This window comes from Metarhizium brunneum, chromosome 5 (assembly GCF_013426205.1).
Source record: "Metarhizium brunneum chromosome 5, complete sequence".
Classification (NCBI taxonomy): Eukaryota; Fungi; Ascomycota; class Sordariomycetes; order Hypocreales; family Clavicipitaceae; genus Metarhizium; species Metarhizium brunneum.
The window spans coordinates 243,186-266,995 of NC_089426.1; the positions used below are offsets into that span (position 1 = coordinate 243,186).

General features: G+C 50.7%; 8 protein-coding genes across 8 annotated transcripts; 2 read left to right on the forward strand and 6 right to left on the reverse strand.

The window, feature by feature from the left end:
- Nucleotides 1–1,570: 1,570 nt before the first annotated feature.
- On the reverse strand, nt 1,571–2,556 carry tropE_3 (Short-chain dehydrogenase/reductase tropE; the record flags this gene model as incomplete). Its single annotated transcript, XM_014687904.1, has 3 exons — nt 1,571–1,787; nt 1,853–2,156; nt 2,217–2,556. 3 exons carry the CDS (start codon nt 2,554–2,556, stop codon nt 1,571–1,573), a joined length of 861 nt encoding a protein of 286 aa, XP_014543390.1.
- Nucleotides 2,557–3,438: 882 nt separating this feature from the next.
- On the reverse strand, nt 3,439–3,708 carry G6M90_00g081530 (uncharacterized protein; the record flags this gene model as incomplete). Its single annotated transcript, XM_066131180.1, has 1 exon — nt 3,439–3,708. One exon carries the CDS (start codon nt 3,706–3,708, stop codon nt 3,439–3,441), a length of 270 nt encoding a protein of 89 aa, XP_065987270.1.
- Nucleotides 3,709–4,990: 1,282 nt separating this feature from the next.
- On the reverse strand, nt 4,991–5,693 carry G6M90_00g081540 (uncharacterized protein; the record flags this gene model as incomplete). The annotated part of the gene is made up of 2 exons (XM_014687905.1): nt 4,991–5,314; nt 5,379–5,693. The coding sequence occupies 2 exons, from the start codon at nt 5,691–5,693 to the stop codon at nt 4,991–4,993; spliced, it is 639 nt and encodes a 212-aa protein (XP_014543391.1).
- A 1,272-nt stretch (nt 5,694–6,965) lies between these two features.
- tyr1_2 (Tyrosinase) lies at nt 6,966–9,773 on the reverse strand (the record flags this gene model as incomplete). Its single annotated transcript, XM_014687906.1, has 8 exons — nt 6,966–7,410; nt 7,478–7,932; nt 7,998–8,270; nt 8,341–8,622; nt 8,684–9,054; nt 9,105–9,204; nt 9,263–9,535; nt 9,597–9,773. 8 exons carry the CDS (start codon nt 9,771–9,773, stop codon nt 6,966–6,968), a joined length of 2,376 nt encoding a protein of 791 aa, XP_014543392.1.
- Nucleotides 9,774–12,427: 2,654 nt separating this feature from the next.
- Ankrd28_1 (Serine/threonine-protein phosphatase 6 regulatory ankyrin repeat subunit A) lies at nt 12,428–17,980 on the forward strand (the record flags this gene model as incomplete). Its single annotated transcript, XM_014687907.1, has 3 exons — nt 12,428–13,403; nt 13,470–14,268; nt 14,320–17,980. The coding sequence occupies 3 exons, from the start codon at nt 12,428–12,430 to the stop codon at nt 17,978–17,980; spliced, it is 5,436 nt and encodes a 1,811-aa protein (XP_014543393.1).
- A 1,285-nt stretch (nt 17,981–19,265) lies between these two features.
- On the forward strand, nt 19,266–20,579 carry FUS4 (Secreted aspartic protease FUS4; the record flags this gene model as incomplete). Its single annotated transcript, XM_014687908.1, has 1 exon — nt 19,266–20,579. The coding sequence occupies one exon, from the start codon at nt 19,266–19,268 to the stop codon at nt 20,577–20,579; it is 1,314 nt and encodes a 437-aa protein (XP_014543394.1).
- A 574-nt stretch (nt 20,580–21,153) lies between these two features.
- FUS3 (Glutathione S-transferase-like protein FUS3) lies at nt 21,154–21,762 on the reverse strand (the record flags this gene model as incomplete). The annotated part of the gene is made up of 1 exon (XM_014687909.2): nt 21,154–21,762. One exon carries the CDS (start codon nt 21,760–21,762, stop codon nt 21,154–21,156), a length of 609 nt encoding a protein of 202 aa, XP_014543395.2.
- A 603-nt stretch (nt 21,763–22,365) lies between these two features.
- Nucleotides 22,366–23,646, reverse strand: FUS2_2 (20-hydroxy-prefusarin hydrolase FUS2; the record flags this gene model as incomplete). Its single annotated transcript, XM_014687910.1, has 1 exon — nt 22,366–23,646. The coding sequence occupies one exon, from the start codon at nt 23,644–23,646 to the stop codon at nt 22,366–22,368; it is 1,281 nt and encodes a 426-aa protein (XP_014543396.1).
- Between the last annotated feature and the right edge of the window lie 164 nt (nt 23,647–23,810).

Consider the following 23,810-nt stretch of genomic DNA (forward strand, 5'->3'; position numbering starts at 1 on the left):
CCAATGGTTCAATCGGAGTTGAGACTTTCCCGACCTTGGGCCGCACAGTGTCGATATCTGTAGGCGGCAACTGACATGTCTGGTGTAGCCAAAACACCAACTACCTGCATCTTTGCGCCCGCCTCGTGAGCGACATGTCGATCTCGGCTGTCTCAAAAAGCGGCGGGGGGCCGGCATAGTTGAAAAAGAAAAGATTGAATACTGAGGGGGAAATTTGTGTCGACCGGCAAGATGCACGTCGCCAGGAAGAAACGACTCGCATTGATTGACCAGACCTTGCGGGCAGCCATGTCGTCCTCGGGCATGGCAAAGTGCCGTCTTGACCTGATGGCCATGGCGGACAGACTCTGACAGAGTATGCGGGTGAATGGCATCGTCTCGCCATGCACAAAGTAAAAATACAGCGGCGAAATCCGAAGATGCATCTACGCGCAGTTGACTCTGTCAATCGTAAAGCTGGTGCTGCTCCTGCCATTTTAGTAATCAAATTACATAAGCCGATAGCTGCAATAGTCAAGTTTTATACACTTGGAAACTACGGGTACTTGTATTATTATATAAATACTAGTTGATTTATGTACCTTTTAATTTGAGATTTTTAATCGGTTTATATCCTCTCTCGCCACCTGAGCGGCACCTTGACGCACTGGAATGGATCGACGTATACAAATTCAATCTTGATTCAATCTTGAGCCAACTGAACCACCTAGGCGGCTTGCTGGACGCCGGACCAGTCTGTTACACGGAAATGGCCGGCGCAGTCGCTGTTGTTAGTAAAGCCGCGAGAAATAACTTGAGCATCATGGCCGAAAAAAAGACAAGTCAATGGAGCCCAAAGACGATTTATCAACAAGAGTCTGCATAGGTCTATATATAAAATTTAGCTTGGACTCAAGGCATAACGCATGTCAGGTCTGCTGACCTTTTGTTTCAAGTACATAGTGTAGTCATGTCTACCAAGAACCTTGGCAAAGGCTTGCATTGTGTATACAACACTTGACTTGATATAAAACAAGCTAAATCATGGCATGAATTATCTCTTTGGCTGCCCAATGACTCGTGAGGACTCGTGAAGACTCGCTTACCTCAGTGCGAGTGAAATGCGATGGCAGAAGAGGGCCCATGAGTCATTGGGCAGCTAAAGAGATGCTCGAGTAAAAAAAAAAAAACTAGAGCATAATAAAGAGAGGCTATACAAAAAACACTAATGGGGACTGGTACTACCAATTGCATAATACTAGCCCCATTTTCCTTTCTAGACAAAACATAAGGTGTCTGGTATTACTCCGCAGCTGCTTGTGCATTGATTTCCACACTGTAACCACTCAAGTGCATGTATATATTACTCCCGTTGACCGTGGGCCGAGATGGATCCGGCCCACGGACGCAAACCGGGCAAGCAAATGGTTGCTGCCTCGTCAACATCTCCAGACACATTTATTCATAGGTCATGTGAGTCTGACGCTCATTTCACAGACAGGGAACATGTCAGCGACACAACATTGAAGCTACAGCATTGAAAGCTACAGGGTAATCGCAAATGAAGACGCCTTTTGCTGGTTTCGTGCCATCACCAAGGCTGCACCCGGTCTCGTAGAATGACCTTACCCACGTCGTCATCCCTGTGCCCTTCAATGACGTCTTTGGCAAACTGTCCACCTATGGCAGGATCGGCAGCGCCTTGCTTCTTGTTCACCTCGACGCTCCCCCCCAGACCAGTGGCCAGATAGCCTGGCGAGATGGCCCATATTTTGACCCCGTCCTCCTTGAGGGTGCGATGCCACTCTCTGCGTATATTTGTCAGCTGGCAAACTGGAAACAAGGGCCCATCATATCCAGCGTTGTGTCATACCTCATCATCATATTCATTCCTGCTTTAGAACTGCGATAGGCCGGTATGCTGATCGGTGGCGGGCCACCCTTTGGCCAGCCTTTTGGCGGAACACGATTGATGGGCAGATCGAGGTTTTCTGATCCCGCTAGAGTGGATGTACCGCTCGTGATAAAAAGAAGTCGAGGATCGTCAGATTCAAGAAGTAGAGGTATAAAAACAGACGTCATGATTTGGGACCCCGTTATGTTGACATTCCAGGACTGGTTCCAAACTTGACGCATCGTCATGCTGCCCATCAGAAATTCTATGTCAAACAGGGCACCTGAAGCAGTTAGAGTGGCGCATATTCTGCCACGAAGCAGTTGGTATGATGTGCTCTCACCTGCATTGTTGACGAGGACATCGAGGCGCCCGTACTTGTTCTTGACCGTGTCGAAGGCGGCAGCTATCGAGTCATCATCTTCCACATCCACTTGGATTGCAGTGACACGGCCCGAGGCGCTTGGAAAGCTGGTCACAATCTCGGACACCGCTGCCTTTGCCTTGTCGAGAGATCTTCCACCAAGCAGTATCTCGTATTGTGCGATGGAACCACACAGGGCTTTGACAATCTCGAGCCCAAGGCCTGTGTTGGCTCCGGTAACAAGAATAATCTTGGTCGCCATTATGTCCTCGGGAAGATGCTTTGGGGTCTTAACCAACGCATCAATCTTGAGGATCATCGTGTTCCCCTTGGTATATATACGCCCCGGTGAAAAGCTGGGACTACGGCGCCGCGTACTTGTGTCAAGTTCCTTTCTCCGCGGCAAAGTCCGTTATTACGGGGTTATGGTTACTTGGCTGCCCATTATATCCATGGGAGCTACCTTTGATTTGCTAGTGTTGACTGGAACTGCCAAAAGTGGACATCGAGCCCTCCACCATGACTGATATCCTATGATAACTGGAATCTGTTGACGTCATTTACTTTCATACTTGCAAGCTCACAATCTGACTAGATGGCTTGAGGCCTAGTACTCCATGTCCAGTTTATTGATGATTGCACCTGGAACCTCGCAATCCATCTTTATCAGCTATCCTATGTCTTGTCATGCGGTATCGTATGGACATCCTTGGCCTTGCCATTGACCTCCGTGCTAGCAGCTCATTCGGCGGGACTTTCATTTGCTCTGTGGAGCTGTCTTGGCGTAAAATACTCAACATTTGAAGTTTTAGAGTTTATACGGTCCCTAAATTTCTGGTGGCCACTTGCTGGTTCATCATGTAATCCTGCCAAGTGGATTCAATACCAACGATTTTTGTATGAAAAGTTGGCCACTTCTCATCCATCCGCTCAACGCATAGCAGGACATAAGACCGCGACGCCAAACCCCAAGTCGCGCCAAATAGCTCTGTTAAGAAACCACCGCTGTGACTCTAACTTTCCGCCGATTATAAGCGAATAGTGGGCGTCTAGGAACTCGCTGACCATGTTTGTTGCGACTCGGTAGTAGGCAATTGCACTGTCACGGCGACGTGGGATGAAATACTGCACATGCGCATACACACCCATTCGTTGCACAGAAAATTGACATACAGAAGCAGGAATGTGGGCGCCAAAGAATCTACCACATATCCAGCCACTGAGCCCAGAGACTTATGGCCAGAAATTCCTTTAACTCTTGGCCCAGCGTATCTAGAGCCTGTTTATTCTCGAGACGATGTTGAGTGCTACCGATCAACGTGTTTGTCAAGACGTTTTTGCATAATTTAATAGCCTTGTGTTTCGAAATGTGAGAAGAATTTCCGTCCTTTTTGGCTCTGGTCTCGGTGGAAGCGTCGGTGTTGTTGAGCGTGAGGGCATCCAATATAAAGCGGCAGACGATTTCCAACATGGTAATGTACAGATCAAAGGCGCCATGAGATCTTGCAAGCACTTTGTGTATGGTTAATGAAACTGGGGCGGTAGTTAAATGGAGCTGTCAATTCCCGGGCAAACTTCGAGGGCGTAACGGAATCGACCCTTGACTTTTTACTGCCACGGAGAGGTGCGTCCAGTACTGTAATAAAGCTCTTGTGGTTCATTGATGCTCGAAAAAACAATCTCAGACGCTCCCTGACTAGCTTGGCTCACCTGTCATGACCCGTTATAAGTAAGCCTATGGCCCATTATACTCTCCCAAAATAGCTGACAATTGAGTGGAATGACTCAGTTGCGTCATCCGCCCTTTCAAATTGCATCCGGAAAGACTTCAGCTTGCTGGAAGGTGCGGTGTGGTCTTTTCAGCGCTCCCACTGTCTCATGAGCATCAGCTCTGGGGCACGATGAAGAGTATTAACTTGGTTCACAAGGAACCCTTGCATTGCAACCTGGTCGAGGAACAAGACGCCCTGGATGACAGTGTCGAAGAAGCAGACTATTTTTGGGCAGCTGAGAATGGCCCAAGTGATGTTGATATATGAGGTCATTGGACTCTTTGACGAATTCATCCGTGGTGGTGATTTGGCAGAGCGTCAGGCTGGCATGCTATCACATTAGTTCGGACACTGCGGCAGGTCTTCAAGCAAACGTTCCAGACCAAGCTCAACGGGCCCTTATCCGAAAGCAACATGTCAATCGCGCAGCTGTTGGAGACCACCAATCCCGTGGCCTTGTGGCGTACATGGATTCTGGTTGAATCGATTCGGCGAACATATCTCATGACAACGCTGACCGAAGCCGCCTTTCCGAGGCTAAAAAAAGCATGGGCGCCGTGTCCTGGCGGCATTAAACTGATGACTCCAGGGGGCCTTCGCCCACCTCAGTCAATGCTTCTTTCAATTGTTTGTAACTTGCAGCGCCCAAGATCATGGAATCACCTAGCTTCCCAAAGGCCAGCATAGCACCGTCAGCAACAGCTACAAATGGGCAGACACCCGGTTCGGCTGGTCGAAATCCTTTCGCAACATGGCGCACAAATTGAAGATCCGACGCGACACACAAAGGGATGGGCCTGCCCTCTTGGAAACCTGCAAGCAATAATGTCAACGGTATCCCAAACGAAACAGGTCACTACAGGGTAGGACGCAGTGGCATGCACAACATCAACCAGTCCAGTCAACTGTCGCCAAGTAGGCCAAAAAGTAGCATGTTCATCTATACTCTACGCTGTCTAGCATGTCATGTCGCATCGCACCTTATGAGATGACCTTCAACGTCTCGGAAAACGGAAGCTTCCCAGGCGTGGCAGGGTGCTCGGTAGCCTCATCGCCATAGTTCAAGTGCGCCTTCAGCTTGTAGTCCTCGGGAACGCCGGCAAACTTCTTAATCGCAGCCTCGACAGGGGGAATAGCATTGAGATGCTGCAAGTTGGCACCGAGTCCCTCCAAGGAGAGAGCGGTCCAGACCAGAATCTGGTGCATGCCGTTGGCATGGTCGCCGAACTCGGCAAACATGTGCGCGGCCGACTTGTGCGTCTCTCCGGATTCCTTGATTGTGTTTCCAGACTCCCAGAACAAGATCTTGTCACCTGTCAGCATGCTTTATCGAAATATTCGCGCCAGACGAAAAAAAAAGAAAACGTACAGATCCATAAGCGCTCTTGAAGAGCTGAAACTTGGGGCTCATGGCGTTCCAGACATCTTCACTGATGCCCTTCAACACCGGCTCGGCTGCGGCAATGATGGTGTCCCAGAATTGCTTGTGTTTGGGTCCGGTAATCAGGGTAATGCGGACGGGCTGGGTGTTGTAGGAAGACGGCGCGAAAGAGAGGACCTTTTGGATGATTTCTTGAACGCGGGCGTCGGACACGCTGCTGGTTCCCTTGAGGGGATATACGGAACGGCGGTGGCTGGCGGCGGCGAGCCACTGATCGGCGCTGACGTTGGCAACTGAACCCATTTTGTTCGGGGGATGGATGACGTTTGGATGGTGGGAATGGTAGCTTGTGGAATTGGATAATGTGATGGTCGGAGCAGAACAAAGGTGTAGGAGCTTCTTGAGGTATTATATAGCTGTTCCCCTCACGCCGCCAATGGCCTGCCCCGTTTCCCGACCGACACTGCAACGCGAGCCATCTTGTCAGCATTGGTCATGCCGCGAGACGGCGCGATTAGCGTATTATTAATTTAGAGTTTCCCGAATCTGTGTGGCTCAAGGGGAAGCAACCGGCAACGTCGATGCGCAAACCAATCGGGGTCCAAGTGGTATCGGATGGCTGCTCGAGTCAGGGGCCCATGTCGCCATCGATGGCCACATGCACTTTGTTTTGGAAACCCTCTTGGTAATGGACGAGTTGACCAAGAGCTATCTGGAGGCGTCCGTATCTTGACTGGGCTGGCAGAGGAGCCGGAACCCGGGCTGAGGCTTCCCAACGTCAGCAGCAGCACACGACCAGCACCTGTACCACATGCAGCTTACCAAGCTATTTGAAACCATATGCAGACATTGAACTAATGGCAGTGGAGACTTGGATGATCAGATCCGTTGGCACCATCGGTTGACAGCTTCGAACCCGTGGATCAAGAGATGCCCCGCATTTTGTGGGCTATAAAATACCGCACCATCGTGCTGATCATACATGATGTCCTGCCAAAAGCCATGTCATCCGAGCGCGCGGCTGTTGGAACGCTTTGCTCATTATCAACCCAGATTGTGTCGTGGCTGAGCCAAGTAAAGGGGGACGCGTGCTAGGAATTGGGGGCAACATTGAAGTCCACAACGAATTGATCGCTCGGCCAATGGAAAACATTAAACTATGGGTCATGCCGCGCGGTTATTAGAAAGCACCAGCACCGGTGGCTCCTGCCGCTTCAGGCTGAATCATTTGGGTGCCGCGCGCCATAGTAGTCGTGCCCCTATTCCGTCAACGCATCGACGTTTTACCTCGACCAATTTAAGCCTCCAGATCCACATGTTGCCGAACGCAGCACCGTCCAATTATAGAAGGCTCAACTAGATGCAAAGCAGGGATGGCAAAATCGTGCTCTATTCTGATACTCTTGCAAGGTCTTAAGGAAAAGGCCAGAGGAAGAAGGTGCGGAGGGCTTTGCGTCCGCACGTGAGGCCGTTTGGCCAACGTGATCACGTGAGACCCTCAACCCAACCACCCTCCGTCGCGGGTAGATGCAGGACGCGACAAAGTATTCACGACTCAGCAACCTATTTTTAACTCTACAGCTCAGCACTGTCCCAGTCAAACTCCTTGGCCTCGTACTCGCCAAATCTCGGCACTCCCTCCAGGCCACCCTCCAGCTGGTTGGCCCCAAGCAGCAGCGTAACGCACAAGTCCTTGACCGCATCACTGGGGACCTTGGCCCCCGTGTTGAGCACCACAACCCACTGCAGCTTCTCTCTAAAGTGGTCCATGGCCTCTTCGTGCGTGCCGCGGTGCTCGACGGGCACGGAACGCGTGAGCGGGATCTGCGCACGCGAGAGGATGCCGTCGCTCGCCTGCTCCCGGCAGTTGGAGCAGCCCGTCGAGCCCTGATAGTTGGTCAGGGGCGCAGAGAATGTGTGGACGCTGCCCACGAGATGGCGCTGTTGATGGTACGGGACGTTGCGCTCGAGCGGGCCGAGGAAGAAGTGCAGCGCGTACGACAGGCCGCCAAAGGCATACCTGGGGACCCAAGTGTCAGTGGACAAGAGAAGAGAAGGAGGCCAACGCTTTATTTGACGGCACGTACCGGTTGTAGACGACGTTGATGATGGGATCCACGTCCTTTTGGTTGGGGAATCGAAAGTTGGGTTGTGCCGGACCGTACAGGCTGTTGATGTATTTGTTGCGCCTCTCCGGCACAACTTGTCCCTCGCCATCGGTAATATGTTTTACATCGTCGTACGTATAACCGAGGCGGCCCGCAACGCGCACGCCATTCGAGTCGAAGAAGTCGTGGGTGGAACGGCGAAAGGGCACGAGGTCCGTCAGCGCGTCGTCGTCATGCCGTACCCGCATCGAGGTACCTGTCCGATTCAACTGGCTCGAAGCGTCAAACCAGCTGCCGGGGTTGATGGTTTGCCACAGGTAAAGAAGCCGATCGACGTTGCAGTGGTGCAGCCAGAAGACGGGGTCGAATGCCGCCACAGGGACGGAGCTCATGTGCCCACAGCCCCTGACGAGGTCACTACCGCCAATGTAGTCCTGTTCAAAAGGTTCGAGACTTTGGTCAGCACACGGAGGAGCTTGGACGAGATGGAAAGCCTCACGTGGACACTGTTATGGATAGACTCCAGAGAGAGGTATCCCTTGGCCTCGACTTCATCTTCGGGCTCATGCTTGGTGGAAGCAAAATGCTCATATTGAGTCGAGTAGCGATGTGTCAGTAGGCGAAAGATGCCGTCCTTGATCGTGACGGTATTTTGGAGCAGTCGGGGTCCCTGGAGCGCCGACGCCACCTTGTTGGCATCCGAGTGCCCCTGGCGCCAATTATTGTCGTAGTAGCTGACGGCGTGGCGGCTGGTGCCAATGCATAAATCCCACTGGCATCTGTGTCAGCAGAAATCGATTGTCTTGGATCCCGCGTCTCCTCGGGTGGTCATTGATGCTTACCGGGCCTGCTCCGTTGCCGTCGATGCGGTAGTCGCCATAGTGAGGGTCACCCATACGCCGCCCTCCGGGCATCTGGAATCGGTACATGGGGTTCGCAACCTCCTTCATCGTGCCGTCGGTATCCAAGATGCTGATCTTCTCGTTGCTCACTAGGCCAGGCAGACTCGGCTGGCGAGCCCAATCCCAGTATGGCAAGCGCCAGCGCTTCGCAGCCGAAACCCATCCGTCAAGATCGTCACTGCGAGTCTTGGCCTCTTCCATCATGAGGTCGCTGACTCTCCACTATACAGGCCATTAGCTTGGCCGGCATGGAGTGCGCAAGAGGTCAACCGGTACTACCAACCTCGAATAACATCAAGTACGCGCGGTGCCAGGTGGGAAACACAAACTTGTTGTGCGGGCAGTAGTTGCCGCCTTGGCCCTTGTCCTTCTGCTCTTCCATATCCGGACTGTCGTATGGGATTGGCTCTCTGCCCATGTTCCATGACACATTGGGCGGCGAGCCGTGGATGCCAGCGATGCGGAAGTAGGAGAGTTGATCCTCTAGACCAAGGCGCTGGAACTTGGCCATTGCTGGAATGAAGAGCGACAGTTCGAGTTTTGCGTCTTTGCTGGCCTGGGGCTCCTGCGCCTCCGCGAACCACTCGTGGACGTTGCGCCGGAGAGGAATCTCTTTGGCCGGGTGCCAGTCAATAGGCGTGATGGGCACAGCGTCTGCATCTGGAGTCAGAACCCTTCTTCTCATCAAGTCGTCACGCGCGTACCTTCATCATTCCCGACGTCAATGACGAGGTGCCCATGTCTTGCATACGTTGCCCACTCCAAGAACCGGGCGCAGAGCCGAACCGCAATCACATTGCCCTCCTATGTCCATGGTCAGTCAGTGTCCGAAACGAACCATTAGACGTCAATACGAATTCACCTCGAGCCACTTGAGGATATCACGCGTCTTGTCAAACGTCTCGCCATGTAGCCAGGTGTACTCTTTGGAAGCGAGTTTATTTTTGTGGCTCACGGAGACAAGCTCGATGCCGGTGTGAGTCTTTCTGGGATTTGTCGACGATTCGTTCTCAAGGATGGCCAGCTCAAACCAGGACCAATTGCCTTTTGCAATATTGCTGACGAAGCCTTGATCGCGCGACTCGGCGAAAAGTTTGACCCCGCGGATCCTACGAATTGTCTGGGTGCTGAGTGGCTACGAGGGGCGGTCATTTTCATGTATCGTAAGTAGTAGATTGGTAGAGTAAGAAACGAACCTGCGACTTGAACCAGGTCTTGGTATGTATATTCGCGTTTTTTGCTATAACTCTATCCTCGGCCTCATGCTTGATCACGTAACGGTTGTTGGGAATAGCCGAGCCTTTAGATGGCAAGGGCTGGAGGGCCTCGACGTCTTTTCTGGTGAGATGCTTAAGGCGATTATGGACACTCATTTTGACGATTGTCCGAGGTGATAGATGGGGTATTGGGCTTGCTTGGAACAATTGATGGGATCTCGATTATTTTCTGAACTTGATGGTGTATTGGGAAAAAAAAAGTCTTTGGTATGAGGCAAAGCTGCCTTTATATACGTGCGAGACTGAGCGTTTTAGATTCTGCTGCTTCGGCTTCACCATGCCTCGCTGATGACAGCAGCCCTACCTATCCATGCTTTGACAGTGCCGCTTGTGTTGCCGTCGTAAACACCACCTTCCGCCGAACAGCAAAAGTGAGCCAGTTATTGGGTATCCATTACCGATCTGACTCGAGGTTTGTGATACTCGTGGGTAAGAAGATCAGCTCGCTTAAGGACATGACGGCTGAAAACTGGGCAGAAGTTTAGATCTGTCACCAGGCGATACAATTTCCATTGGCCCAAGCCGTTGACAGCCGGTCAAGGAGTGGTCGGCACGTATGCTGACCATCGTGCCAGCTCTGAAGTAAGCGCCGGGATTATATGCCCATTGGCGGTTCTGCATAATAACTTCACAGGATGATGGCTATATCATTGGTGAAGCTTGCAGTTTCTCTGCGTAGCGTCAGGCCATGACTGCTTGAAGGCGAGCAGCATGGTGCCAGGAGTTTGACCTGTCAAATTCGATGCTGGCTGACGATGTGCGACGAGATGTCAACGGTACGATGAACCGAGGACGTTGTAGGCTCAACCCACCGGCTGTTGTTTGGCGCCTCCCCGGAGGCCATCACATTGATGCGGCTGTGCAGCATGTCTCGGACTCATCCAGTGGCTCTTGCGTGTTTCCGGAGAAGCGGGCAGCACCGAGTCAATCGGAAGCACCGACTGGAGTCAAGCCGCAGCATCGAGTCAAGCCGCAGGGTGGCTATGGTCCCGTTTCTTCGGGCAATGTGCCATTGTCCGCTCCCGGGACGCCAGGTCCGGTATCTCAGACTTCGGGGGAACACGGGCCGGACATTTGATTCAACATTGATTGGGGTTTCGGCAACCTGCCAAGCGAGGATAAAGGTATGATATCGGAGAATAGGAAGCCGAGCGCACGCAGCTACGCCCTAGGCGCTCGTCTATGATGCATATCGTGTCTGGTCGAGACTCAGTTAGGTGAAGCTGCACAAGAGCTGCATCATCTGCGAGGAGAGCTCAACACAACTTCAGCCGCGTTCCGGGTTGTGCGCCATGGCTGTTCAAGGTTGACAGGTCAACTATTGGACTGACTACACTTTTAGAGTAAGCCACCCGCAGGTCCAACACATAGAGGTCGATCAAGGCAGGCATGTACGGAGTAATGTTACCCAATCGCTCTCCTTGGATGCCCAACAAAGGCAGACAACGTCCTGAAACCCGCGTGGACCAGTCAGTTGACCTTACAAATGATGCTCAAACGACCTCTGCGGCGAAATTGCGCCTAACGGTGTCGCTACGGTTCCAGCCTTCTTTAGCTACACCTAGATATCGTGGACAAGTCGACTGATCTACCATGATTTCTCCCACTCCCACTAGGCGTCATATTTGTGAAGGTGCATTTAAAATAGCAAAAGCATGAATTGACGCGTGTTTTTGTATCCGATGCCGAGTTTGCTGGGATACGCAAAGCATGGTCAGGTATGTGCTTTGAGTGGACAAAGCAACACCACATCCGTCAGCAATGAGCTGTCACATTTTGAGGCATCTTGTAGCACTGCTTTGTCCCGTGCGCAAGGTATCATGGATGGTGACAGCCACACCGTCTTGGAAGTATCTGTGACAAGGGATGGTGTATAAGATGTATAGGGGCTTGGATTAAGTTCATGTTCATGTAATAATTCGCTTGAATATAAAGGTCCTTGGTTTTATCGAAGCTTCAAGGGTGGATGACCCTTGTTTATATCACAAAGCCGTGAGCAAGCGAGCCTGGAAGTCCAAGGTGTCAATTAGGTCTCGAGCCCTTGTGTGACTATCGTCAGGTTCGAGCGTCGGCCCGTGCCTTGACGTGACCTCCGTGAAACAATATTCCATCAAGTCATGACAATAAATCATGTTGAATCGACTGTGCCGTCTATTTAGGAATATTGGATTGCATGTTTCTGAGAAACAGCACAAATAGTACATGAGGCTTTGCGGCGGCTTCGATGTTCGAATCAAAAAGGCTATCACACAGCAGAAGGAGTCAGCTCAATATCATTGCCGCCGCGAGGTTCGATCCCACTTGTCCGCCCGCCTCTTCTCTATCATTTCCGCCCTCAGTGCGATGATGTTGTGCCCCTTGCCGTTTTACTCTCTGTGACCGCGACCATTACCACTTCGACAATTGTCGTCCTCGTGCTTCCGTCTGTCACACGGCCAAGACCAGAACAAAGGCAGCGACCACAAAGGTTACATGGCAACAAAGAAAGCTATCATGAGGACCAGGAGCCGGACCTTGTCGAGGGCTGCCTCAGGCCTCGAGGGCTCACTACCTTCTTGTATTTCTAGAGGCCTCTGACCCCTCAAGGCGTCTTGAAAAACCGAGGATCAGCTTCTAATACCCAGAGTTGATTATTGAATTAATATTTGAACACACATCCAAGCCCTGCCGACCACACTTGTCGCACCGTCTCAACCCTTGATCTTGTCTGAAGCTTGGGAAACGTCTTTCTCAGTGTACGTGTCAAAGAAATGGCTCCCCAACTTCTGCAGCACAATGATTACACTGTGGGCTGGATCTGCGGTCTGTGGCAGGAGCAAACTGCCGCCAAAGCCATGTTGGACTGCATTCACAAGGATCTGCCACAGCCTCAGAGCGACAAGAACACGTATACCTTGGGAACTATTGCGAAGTACAACGTTGTCATAGCCTGCTTGCCTTGCGGAGAAGCTACCCACGATGCAGCAGCAGCAGCTAGCTCAGCCTGGATGGTAACCACCTTTCCATCCATCAGGTTTGGCTTGATGGTTGGTATGGGGGTAGGGATTCCTCCCAAAGTTCGTCTGGGAGATGTGGTGGTCAGTTTGCCCATAGACCAGTTTCCCGGAGTGGTTCAATGGGACATGGGTACGGCCCAACAAGACGGCTTCGAGAGAACCGGATCGCTCAACAATCCGCCTACTTTACTACTCAGAGCTATATCGAAATTAAGGAGGGACCACGACCTGGAGGGCTCCAGGATACCCGCGTTTCTTGAAGAACTGAAGACGAAATGGCCCGACATGACAAAAGGATACCTGAAACCTTACTACAACGATGCAGACTGCAACCATTTTAAGTATAATGATCAAAACATGGAAGAAGAAAAATCCTGCTCATTTTGTAATCTGGAGGAATCACTATCCAGAGAGCGCAGGGATATGCGTATTCATTATGGTCTGATTGTATCGGGTAACGAGATCATCGAGGACGCTCTGTCCAGAGATAAATTGAATAGGAGTCTTGGTGGCAATCTTCTATGTGTGGAAATGGAAGCAGCTGGACTGATGAATAACTTCCCATGTCTGGTGATTCGGGGAATTTGCGACTACGCTGACTGGCCTAGAAATAAAGTGTGGCAGAGGCATGCCGCCACTGTGGCCGCGGCATTTGCAAAGGAACTTCTAGGATATGTCCAACCGTACGAGGTTGACAGAGAGCCACCGGTATGGGAGATTGTGGGCCAAGGTTAGTAATCTGTCAACTTGGATGGATAACGTTGATCTCGATACTAGCATTCTAATGCTTCTTTAGCCCTAGAAACGTCAAGGACAACTGAGGATAAAGTGACGAACCTGGATAGACAGGAGCACTTCCAAGTCCTCGAATCGATAACGGCATTGAGTTTTGGTCCTCAACAAAACGACAACCTTCAGAAGCGCCGGGCGGGAACCGGGAAATGGCTTCTTGACTCGGACAAGTTTCGGCGGTGGATCAATGGAAGCAACCAGACCTTGTTCTGTCCAGGCATTCCCGGGGCGGGTAAGACGACGCTTTCAGCCATGGTTATCGACCATCTTGAAAAGTCTTTACAGGGTGATACTACAATTGGATTGGCTTACATCTATTTCAACTTTCGGTCCGACTATAAAGCTGGAGACTTGGTCAAAAATCTGCTGAAACAGTTGAGTCAACCGTTTTCAGCATTGCCAGACGCCGTGAAGGGCCTATACAAACGACACAAAGATAAAGTACCGGGTCCGGATTACCCAGAAATATTAGAAACCCTTCAGTCGGTGGCAACCATGTATTCAAAACTCTTTCTTGTGGTAGACGCCCTTGATGAATGCCCGACGTCCGATTGTTGCCGAGACACGTTTATTTCGGAAATACTGGCCCTTCAGGCCGCGACTGGGGCCAATATCTTTGCAACATCACGGCATGTCCCAGAAATTACAGAGAAGTTCATGGGAGCCCTATCGTTAGAGATCCGAGCTAATGATGGGGATGTACGGAAATACGTAGAGGACCACATTTCGGACATGGAGTTCCCGGTTGACACCGGCCTCAGCGAGACTATCAAGACTGTCATTGTAGAAGCAGTCGATGGCAGGTACGTGACTTCGAGGAACACAAAGGAAATCATTGACTGAAATGCGAGTAGGTTTCTACTAGCGCAGCTCTATCTTCAATCCCTTGCGGATACCATTAATCCAGCCCAAATGAAAAGGACATTAAACGAGTTTCGAGACCGCCACAAAAGAACAGGTGAGGAGGAGAAAGACGACATATTGTATAAGGCGTACAATGACGCCATGATTCGAATCAACAAGCAGGAGCCTTATTGCAAAAAGCTTGCAAAGAGGACTATATCATGGATCAGCTGCGCAAAGAGGCCACTCAAGACCAAGGAGCTCCAAGTTGCCCTTGCCGTGAACGCCGACGACACTCCGATTAACCAAGAAAACTACACGCCGATCGAGTTCATGGTCTATGTATGCGGTGGACTGGTGACGGTGGATGAAAAGAGCAACATAATCCGCCTAGTTCACCATACCACACAGGAGTACTTGGAGCAATATCTCGGCGATTGGGTTCCTGCTGCACAAGAGGACATTGCAACAACTTGCCTTAGATATCTTTCATCCGATGTCTTTGATGAGGATTTCTGCCCATCCGAAAGGTCACTGAGGTCTAAATTAGACCTAAATCCATTTTACGACTACGCAGCACGAAACTGGGGTCATCATGTTCGCGTAGCTCCAAAGGTGGACGACAGACAAGTCTTGAAATTTTTAAGAAATGAAGCCAAAGTGCGCGGTGCGCACCAGGCGATGTATCCTTCGGATTATTGGATATATGATGCCTATTCGGAAGAAAACCAAGACGATTCGAGAAAAGTGACGGGACTGCACCTAGCCGCTGATTTTGGGCTTGAAAAGATGACAAGGCTCCTGCTCGAAGAAAAACAAAACCCGCATCTTTGGGATATATTCGACATGTCTCCATTATGTTATGCCGTAAGGAGCGGGCATAAAGGAGTAGTTAGTCTCCTACTTGCCACAAAGGGTAGCTGCCCAAATCTCAACATTACAGACCAGCGAATGGTACTATCAGGGACTAGAGAGTCTGGGGAAAAGGAATCGGCCGAGACGCTTTTTGTCGTGTCCGCTCGTTACCCAGAGGTAAGGAATAGTTTCCTCCAACAAAACATACTGTCATTGGCTGCCGAATACGGACACAAGGAAGTGGTTGATGTCCTAATCAAGGCGGAAAACATCGATTTAAACTCCGAGTACTCCCCCAATCCGCTACTTTATGCGGCAGGAAAAGGGCACGTGGGAGTAGTTGAGCTCCTGCTTGATGCTGACATGAAGGGTATCGAGCCAGATAAGGCGGATCCTGTATCGGAAAGAAGACCATTGTCGTGTGCTGCGGAGCGGGGACACACCAAAGTTGTCGAGTTGCTACTCGCCACAGGAAAGCTAGACATCAACTCGGGGGATGGGTATACTAAAAGGTCACCACTCTCATGGGCAGCGGCAGACAGCTCGGCAAAGGACGTGTTGGAGTTGCTGCTAACACAGGACGGCATCAAGCCATATGCCACCGACCGTGAAGGCCGGACGCCGCTGTCGCACGCCGCGGAACGTGGAAACGTCTCAGCAGTGAGGGCACTGCTATCGAAGGGCAATTTTGACGGGATGGATGTCAATGGCCGGACGCCACTAACATACGCAGTGAAGAATGGCCAGTATACAATCGCAAAATTACTACTGGAAGAACCTAGTGTTAATCCAGATTCGAGAGATAAGGATGACCGGACACCGCTGTCGTACGCAGCCCAAGGGGGACAAGAACAAATAGTAAACATATTACTGGCAAAGGCTAACGTCGATCCAGAGAGCAGAGATAAGGATGGCCGGACGCCGTTGTCGCACGCAGCAAAATGGGGGCACGAAAAAATAATAAACATATTACTAGCAAAAGATGACGTTGATGCCGACTCGAGCGATTATTACGGCCAAACACCGCTGTCGCACGCGGTTGAAGCTGGACAAGACAAAGTAGTAGCCATGTTACTGGCAAGAAATGACGTTAGGCTAAATTCAGAACATGACAATGGCCAAACACCACTATCAATCGCGGCGAGATTTGGAAACGAAAGAATAGTAACGATGTTGCTGTCAAGAAGTGGCGTTGATCCGGACTCAAGAGATAGACATGGCTGGACGCCGCTATCGTACGCAGCACAACGTGGACGAGAAGAAATAGTAATCCAATTACTGGCAAACGATGGAGTTGACCCGAACTCAAGGGACGATACAGGTCGAACGCCACTGTCATGGGCGGCGGGAAATGGCATGGATGCCGTGGTTCAACTGCTCCTATCCACGAGCCGCGTCCACGCCGATATTCCAGATTCTGATGGTCGAACGCCGCTGTCTTGGGCAGCCGGGTCCGGTCACGCCCAGTCATTCAAGCTTTTACTCGCCAATAAATCTGTTGACGCTTGCTCTCTGGATATGAGTGGCCGTAGCGCTTTTTCGTGGGTTGCCAAAGGGCAATACAGGAACGTTACCAACACACGGCTGAGTGGGGAGTATGTTCGTGTGAATACCTTGACAAAACAAGGCAAAGAAATAGCAGAAATACTACTCGCAACGCATGGCATCGAATCCAATCTTTGGGCCACGAGCAGCGAGATGCCATCTAACGACACTTGCCGCGCAGAAAATTGGCATGAGTTGGTGGTGAGGCTACTCCTCACCGAGGATGGCGCCTTCTGCAGCCAGGAAAGAGATCAGACGCAGCATGCTACCGTGGAACAGGATTGGCGCCGGACAATGACGGCACTCTATCTCGAGAGGGGTGCCATTGATCCCAACTTTTCAGACGATGATGGCCGCACACTGTTGTGGTGGGCGGCGCAAGAAGGATTCCAGGACGTGGTACAGCTTTTGGTCGCCCAAGGCAATGTTGATGCACATGCCTCGGACTGGAGGGGGCGGACACCGCTACACCGTGCCTCGGAAAGGGGGCATGAGGGAGTTGTAAAACTGCTGCTTGCAAACGACAAGGTGGATGTGAATTCTTGGGACTCGGGTGGTCAAACACCGCTATCGCGTGCAGCTAAACACGGACATGTCACGGTGGTCAAACTACTTCTTGCTCAGAGAGGCCTAAAACCTGCCTGGATGCAAAATAGAGGCGAAGTTCCACTTGTTGTTGCAGCAGCCGAGGGACACGAGGGGAGTGTACGGCTTTTGCTTAACGAGAGTAGCGCACATCTCAATGTTATGAGCTTATACGGCGCCACTCTGTTATCCGAGGCAGCACGTAAAGGGCATCATGAGATTGTCAAGCTTCTCCTGGCAAAAAATGGGGTGGCAAGTGACTCGGAGGATTACTCGAAGCCGCTCATCGGTGCAGCAAGCAACGGACACGCACAAGTCGTCAGGCTTCTTCTGGACAAGGAGGCAGAGAGACCTGGCGATAAGCAGACCAACATGGCAGACTTACTATGGGAGTCGGCGAGTGGAGGACACACGGCCGTCGTGGAGCTTCTCCTCGCCAAAGACGGCGTTGATCTCGACGCTCAGAACAGTCAAGGTGAAACTGCTTTACATGTCGCAGCGCTAAATGGGCACTCGGAAGTGGTAAAGCTCCTCCTCGCCAGAGATGGGTTGAAAATTAATCTCAAGGACGAGGAGGGTCGGACGCCGCTGACATGCGCGATTGCTGAACGTTATGAAGAGGTTGTCGAGTTGCTGTGGACTGCCGAGTGCCAAACTGGAATCTACTCTGAAGAAAGTAGCACTTGAGGAAATGCGCGTGTTTAGGAGAAGAACGGCGTCAACAGGCGAACGAGTCCAGGGGCGAATCTAGCATTGCAGTGGACGCAGCTAGTTAACTTGGTTTAATGGATGCGGTGGTATGGGAATGTTGGCTTTATATGAATACTATGATAATACGGATCTACGACTAGGCATTAAAACTTATTTCCTAACCCTCGGATCGAATGATAACACCAAAACTTCGTACGAGTACTTGCCTAGACTCGTTAATAGTAGGTGGTAACTGAGCGAGTTGTTGGGCGACTTTGTTGCTTTGGAGGAACAGCAGAAAACTTGTACCATGGCAGGCCTAGATGCTCGTGTATTCGTCTCAGCTGCGGGAATGGGCAGGCATCAATTACTGGAAGGGGCCGATTGGGCGAGCACACCATAACTGAACAATGGTTTCACGAGGCGATGGACAATTGGAGCCGGAAATGCCACGTCCCTCGGCGAATGCGTCCGATGGGCTCAGAGTGTAGGACCATGAATGGAAATTGGCAGACACTGAATGTGGCTATGCTGCATGACCCGGCCGATTGGGTTCACCGATATCAGACCATGTATAAGCCGCTTATCTTGAGCCTATAGTAGACGGAATAAAGCACCGAATTTATTACGGTGGAGGCTACCGAGCGCAGTCTATGAATTGTCAAAGACATAGCGCATATCATTGCGAGTACAAGACCAGCCACGGCGTGTGTCAAGTCTTCAAAGCAAAGCCATGTCGGTTTGAAACGAAAAGTCCCAAGTCCAAATAAGGATGCCAGTTCAACGGGCAGGTTGGTGCAGAGTTGCATCAATACCACCTGTACTCGTGGTTACCCCATGGCTTGGCTCCAACGGACAGGCCACGAAATCCAGGATAAGCTTAACTGGGAGCTCCACGTAGACGAACATATCCAGTTCTATGCAGGGGCCAGAACAAAACATTGCACCGGTGCCAGAAGTTGTCGGCGACTTATGTGTGGAGATGGCGGCAACACGGCACCCAAGTCAGCCGTTCCATGCTCTCGCCTGGCTTGCAATAACTGGTAGAAAAATCTTAGCAACTCATTGAACCAAGACACTACGTCTTACACAACGGCCGGGGGCCCAATCAATCCGGTACATTGCGGCTGGGTTGCCCAAAGGCCAACTGAGCATGTGGATGTGGAGAGTTCAGACTTTAAATGGGAATTACTGCACTTGATAACAGAAGGAGACGGGGAAACTTAGCCTACGGCAGAGTTTTCTTATTTCCTCCATTATTATTTGTCAGGAATTGTTTGCAATGCACCTTCTTAGCCATTTAGCCATCCTGCAGGCTTACGTTTGCGTATGCTTTGCCGCAGCGTGCCCATCTCGGACCAACAATACGGCAACATCACGTAAAGACGTCGTCGCCGTCCCTGCCGTTTGGAATGGCTTTGGGTACCTTTTCAATATCTCCGTTGGAACTCCCCCGCAGCCGTTGACCGTCCTTAGCGATTGGACATGGATCTCTCTGTTTGTGCGGTCTGGACGATGCATGAACCAGTGGAACATCCCAATGTGCATTGGAAACAATGGTCAGGCCTTCTTCAACGAAAGGAAGTCTAGTACCTTTTATAACAGGTCCTTACCGCAACTCAAATGGGACATTACGGCATTCGCCCCAGACTTTACCGTGGATTACGCATCCGACACGGTTTGTGTGAGCAACATTTGCACGACCAACACTACTCTTCAAGTATCCGACCTCCCGTACGGGGGTGCTGTCATTCCCAAGGTCCCGTTTGGAGGCATCTATGGCATGGCTCCGGTGACGCCAGACGTTGCTGAATCGTTTTACACACAAAACTACCAAGCTTGGAAGGCAGGTGTATTCGGGCCCAAAGTTGGCTGGCATTCTTGCGCCTCTCTGTCGTCTAGAAAATCGTGCCTTGGCGGGGAAGCCAAATTCGTGCTTGGAGGCACAGATCAAGCCATGTATGACGCGTCCAGAATGCAGGTTTATAACATTCAGAACCCTTCATGGCTCTCGGAGGCGTTCTACCCGTATAATCCACCGAAAAGCAACTACTGGAGCACCGCCCTTACGGGAGTTTGGATCTCAGGCGAAAAAGAGTCTACCAACTTTGTTTACAATTTCTCAGGCTCAAACAATGTTTCCATGCAAACTCTGGCACTGTTAGATGAGGGCTCAGAAGGCCTGGGTGCACCATTGTCGCTGAATGCGTATAAGTGGTTGGTAAAACAAGTCAACGGCACGCTGGCCAGCAATGCCACAGTCAAAGCTATCATGGCACAAGGGTCCTCGGGCTACAACGGAGCAAGCCAAGACTGGTATACGGTTCCATGTAACAGTACAGGCAGTCGCCCGACATTGTTCTATGAGCTAGATGGACGGCAGAATTACACAATCCCGGAATCTGACTACATCATCAGACTCGAGTCCGCGGCGACTCCGGTGTGCTACCTCAATGTAAATGTTTGGAAGTATGGACGAACTAGTTCGGGGGACTCAAAAGTCCTCCTGCTGGGAGGTGCGTTTCTCAAACGACTCTATGTCCAGCTAGACTTCGAGAATCTCGCATTTGGGCTTGCTCCCCTCAAGAAGCATTAGGTTTCAGGATATCAAGCCCGCGGGTGATCAACTGGCAAAAGTAGGATCGTTTATTCGATTTTTCCAGTTTTTCTTTTGTATTTGTAGTGTTTGAAGTAGTGCACAAAAGATTATATCTCGAAACCTTAAACATTTCTATAAGTCGGCCACGCGATGCTATTGGAAAGGCTCTGTTCAATCTGCTGTTTATACCGTTGATGATGAAATGCTATATATGTTCCGGAGAATCTCAGACGAGTACTGAAGAAAAGAAAATGAGTCCATATGTAGTAGGAGTAATCAACTTAGCTAATTTGACAACTGTCAACTGGGCCCAGAGAACAAACCTTAAACTCCAGCTCCGTTTACTACTCGTCGGTGCATCCGTTCTTGGTTCATCACTATCTCTACGTACATATGTACTCTCTTAGGTAAATAGGGCTATTGATTCCCCTCACGGCCAGGAGGCTCATTGAAGTCTCGTTTGACGACTCAAGCTCAACGACTAAGTGATAGAAACTATATATGACATCATCCGTCTACCCTTTGCAATCCACATTCAGACCTTTAGAGTCTCAAATGCGTATATCGCCGCTCAACAGGTTAGCCCAGTACGCCTGGCCGTAATCAAGTTTGGTGGTCCAAAGACGGATTCCATGTCAGTCGTACCGATAACCCGCAAATACCAGGTCGTCGTCTTGGGGAACTCTTTGCGCATTGGCTCATCGATGATGTGCATAAACGCCCACACAAGAGCCGACGCAGCCGTCAAGTCAGCCAGGGTCAGTTGCGGACCAACCAACCACTCCTTATTCTTCAAATGACCTTCCAGAATACTCAGACTACGCTCGAGTTTATCGAGAGCCTTGCACTCCGTACTTTCTTCAAATGGGCACATGCCAACTCTCCACATCACAAGCTCGAGTACGGCTTGGTAGATCTCTCCTTCTGTAAAGCTCACCCACTGTTGAATCTGTGCGGATGTCGCTGCATCGGAGCCAGGTAGCTGGGAAGAAAACGGTCCGGAAGCAGCAACGTATCGCGCGATAGCGTCCGATTCAAAAAGGCATAGACCGTCCACGCCCTCGAAGGCAGGGACTTTACCCAAAGGGAATTTCTCCAAAAACTCGGCGGATTTGTTCGTTACCATGTGCTGGTAGTCTGCGACCTCAATGTCAAGATTGTTCAACTTGGCAGCTGCCATGATCTAGATCCCGTGGTTAATTCATCGCTGTGTCAAATTTGGCTGACATGGCTTTGATGTGACTCAAAGAGCTGACCTTGAAAACTCGGCCATTTGGCATGAACGAGGAGATTTTTCCAAATGGCGCCATTATAACAAAGTGCTGAAGATTGTCCAAAACAGACTGTTCATTGGCCAAGACAAGTGCAAGTTCCGTGTGCCGGGGATGCATATATGCTCGCCAAGATGGTCTTGTTCGGCGACTTACATTCGGGCCTGGGCCGAGAGACGTTCGTGTTCCCAATGGACTATCGAAAGACAATCTGACGCCTCTGCCCACAAATCCAATATATGTCTTTGCTAGGCCGGTTGTGGAGTCACAAAAATAAGACCCGTGTAAGCTTACAGAGTGTGTAGTATTCGGCATTACAGCCATGCGTCCATCATCTCCAGTTCAGCACTATTGTAAATCCATGTAAATTTCGATGCGAGACTAGCGGTTTTATTTTGATCGGTCTTGAAAATGCATTAAAACCTATTCATTGAAAGAGCGAAAGAGCGCAAAAATATTTCTCTCCAGAGTCTTTAACTTGTAATATAGTAGACAACATCAATATACAGGACCTACACCTTGTTGATCAAGTTCTCCCGCTCAATCCCAAACGTCTTGTCCAACCAGGCAAACATTTCGTAGTGAACGAGTGCAAGAGCTCCTATTTTCGCTTGTAAACCACCTCCCTTGACCCCATTTCCAATCCAAAGTCGCTTTTGAGTGTCGCTGAGACAAGTCAATCCCTCCATAATCTTGTGTGCATTTTGATCTGGAGTGAAGTAGAAAGAGTCCGCCGCACCAGTAACAAGCGTCGGGCACTTTATGTTGGATAAGACTGCGTTTTTTGTACTGTTTAGAGTAAACTTTTGCATGAATCTCAAGACATCGGCCGGAGTGTCGACGCCGTACACCCACTTGCTGTGCCCAAATTCCCAGGCCAGTTGGAAATTCACCCTTTCAAGACACCCAATGACCCAATTGACGAATTTGTCACTCAGCCAGCCGCTCAGCCAGCCATTGATAAACCAAGCCGGCATACGGCTCTTCGTAATGTCAAACAAGTCGAAGGGGCCGTCCACCGTAATGCAGGCCTTAATCCGGGCATCTGTTGCAGCCCGTAGAGACAGATATCCGCCTAGAGAAGCTCCAAAGACAGAGAGCCGATCCAGGTCCAAGTCATACTCTGACGACAACTTGTCAACCACAAAGTCCAAGACCTGTCCTGTGACATGCTCCCAGTCTGGTCGGAGGTACAGCTTCTTTTCGCGGAGAGCTCGACCTTGGCCTGGGCCGTCAAAGGTCAGAACAGCATACCCGCGCGGCAATGCACCAGCGGCGCCGTAAAAGTACAACTCTTCCTGGGTAGAGTCGAAGCCACCTGTTTGGACAACCAATGGCAACTTTTGGGTGACTCTGTGTTTTGTTGAAGGAAGATACAGCCTCCCCGGGAGAGTCTTGTCATTGTCGTACGGAATCTCTACCTCTCGAACCTCCGCGTCAAGCAGCACCCAGCCTTTATTGAAAGCCTCGACACTCGCCCGAGACGCAACGAGAATTCGAGGGTCGTTTGGCGTGCAATGAAGCAAGAATTCACTGGCGCGGAAGTAATTGGCAGATCGGATGTATGCCCAACTCGCTGCTGTCTTGTCGCCCGTCTTTGCTGCGTCCTCAGCCTGGGAAAGTACTTCCTGTCCTATATCCCACCAGGCTTGATACCAGGTTTCCGGGTCGCCGTCCTTGATCCTAGACGCTGTTTCGAGACATTCGCCAACTTCGGCCCCGTAGTATGGGACGGTTCCGAGAAGGCGAAGGAACTCAAAGTTGAAGAAGGTGGAAGGGAAGACTTGACGCATTTGGACCACACGTGCGCAATCTAATGGATTAGAAGAAAAGTAGGAGAACGAGGCGTCAAGGTCTTGCTGAATGTGTATCCTATAACTCTTCTTTCTCTTTACGGAGTTTACATGAACTATCCAGGAGTTGTGTGCACCGGGGGCACTTTGAGTCTTTCGGCGAC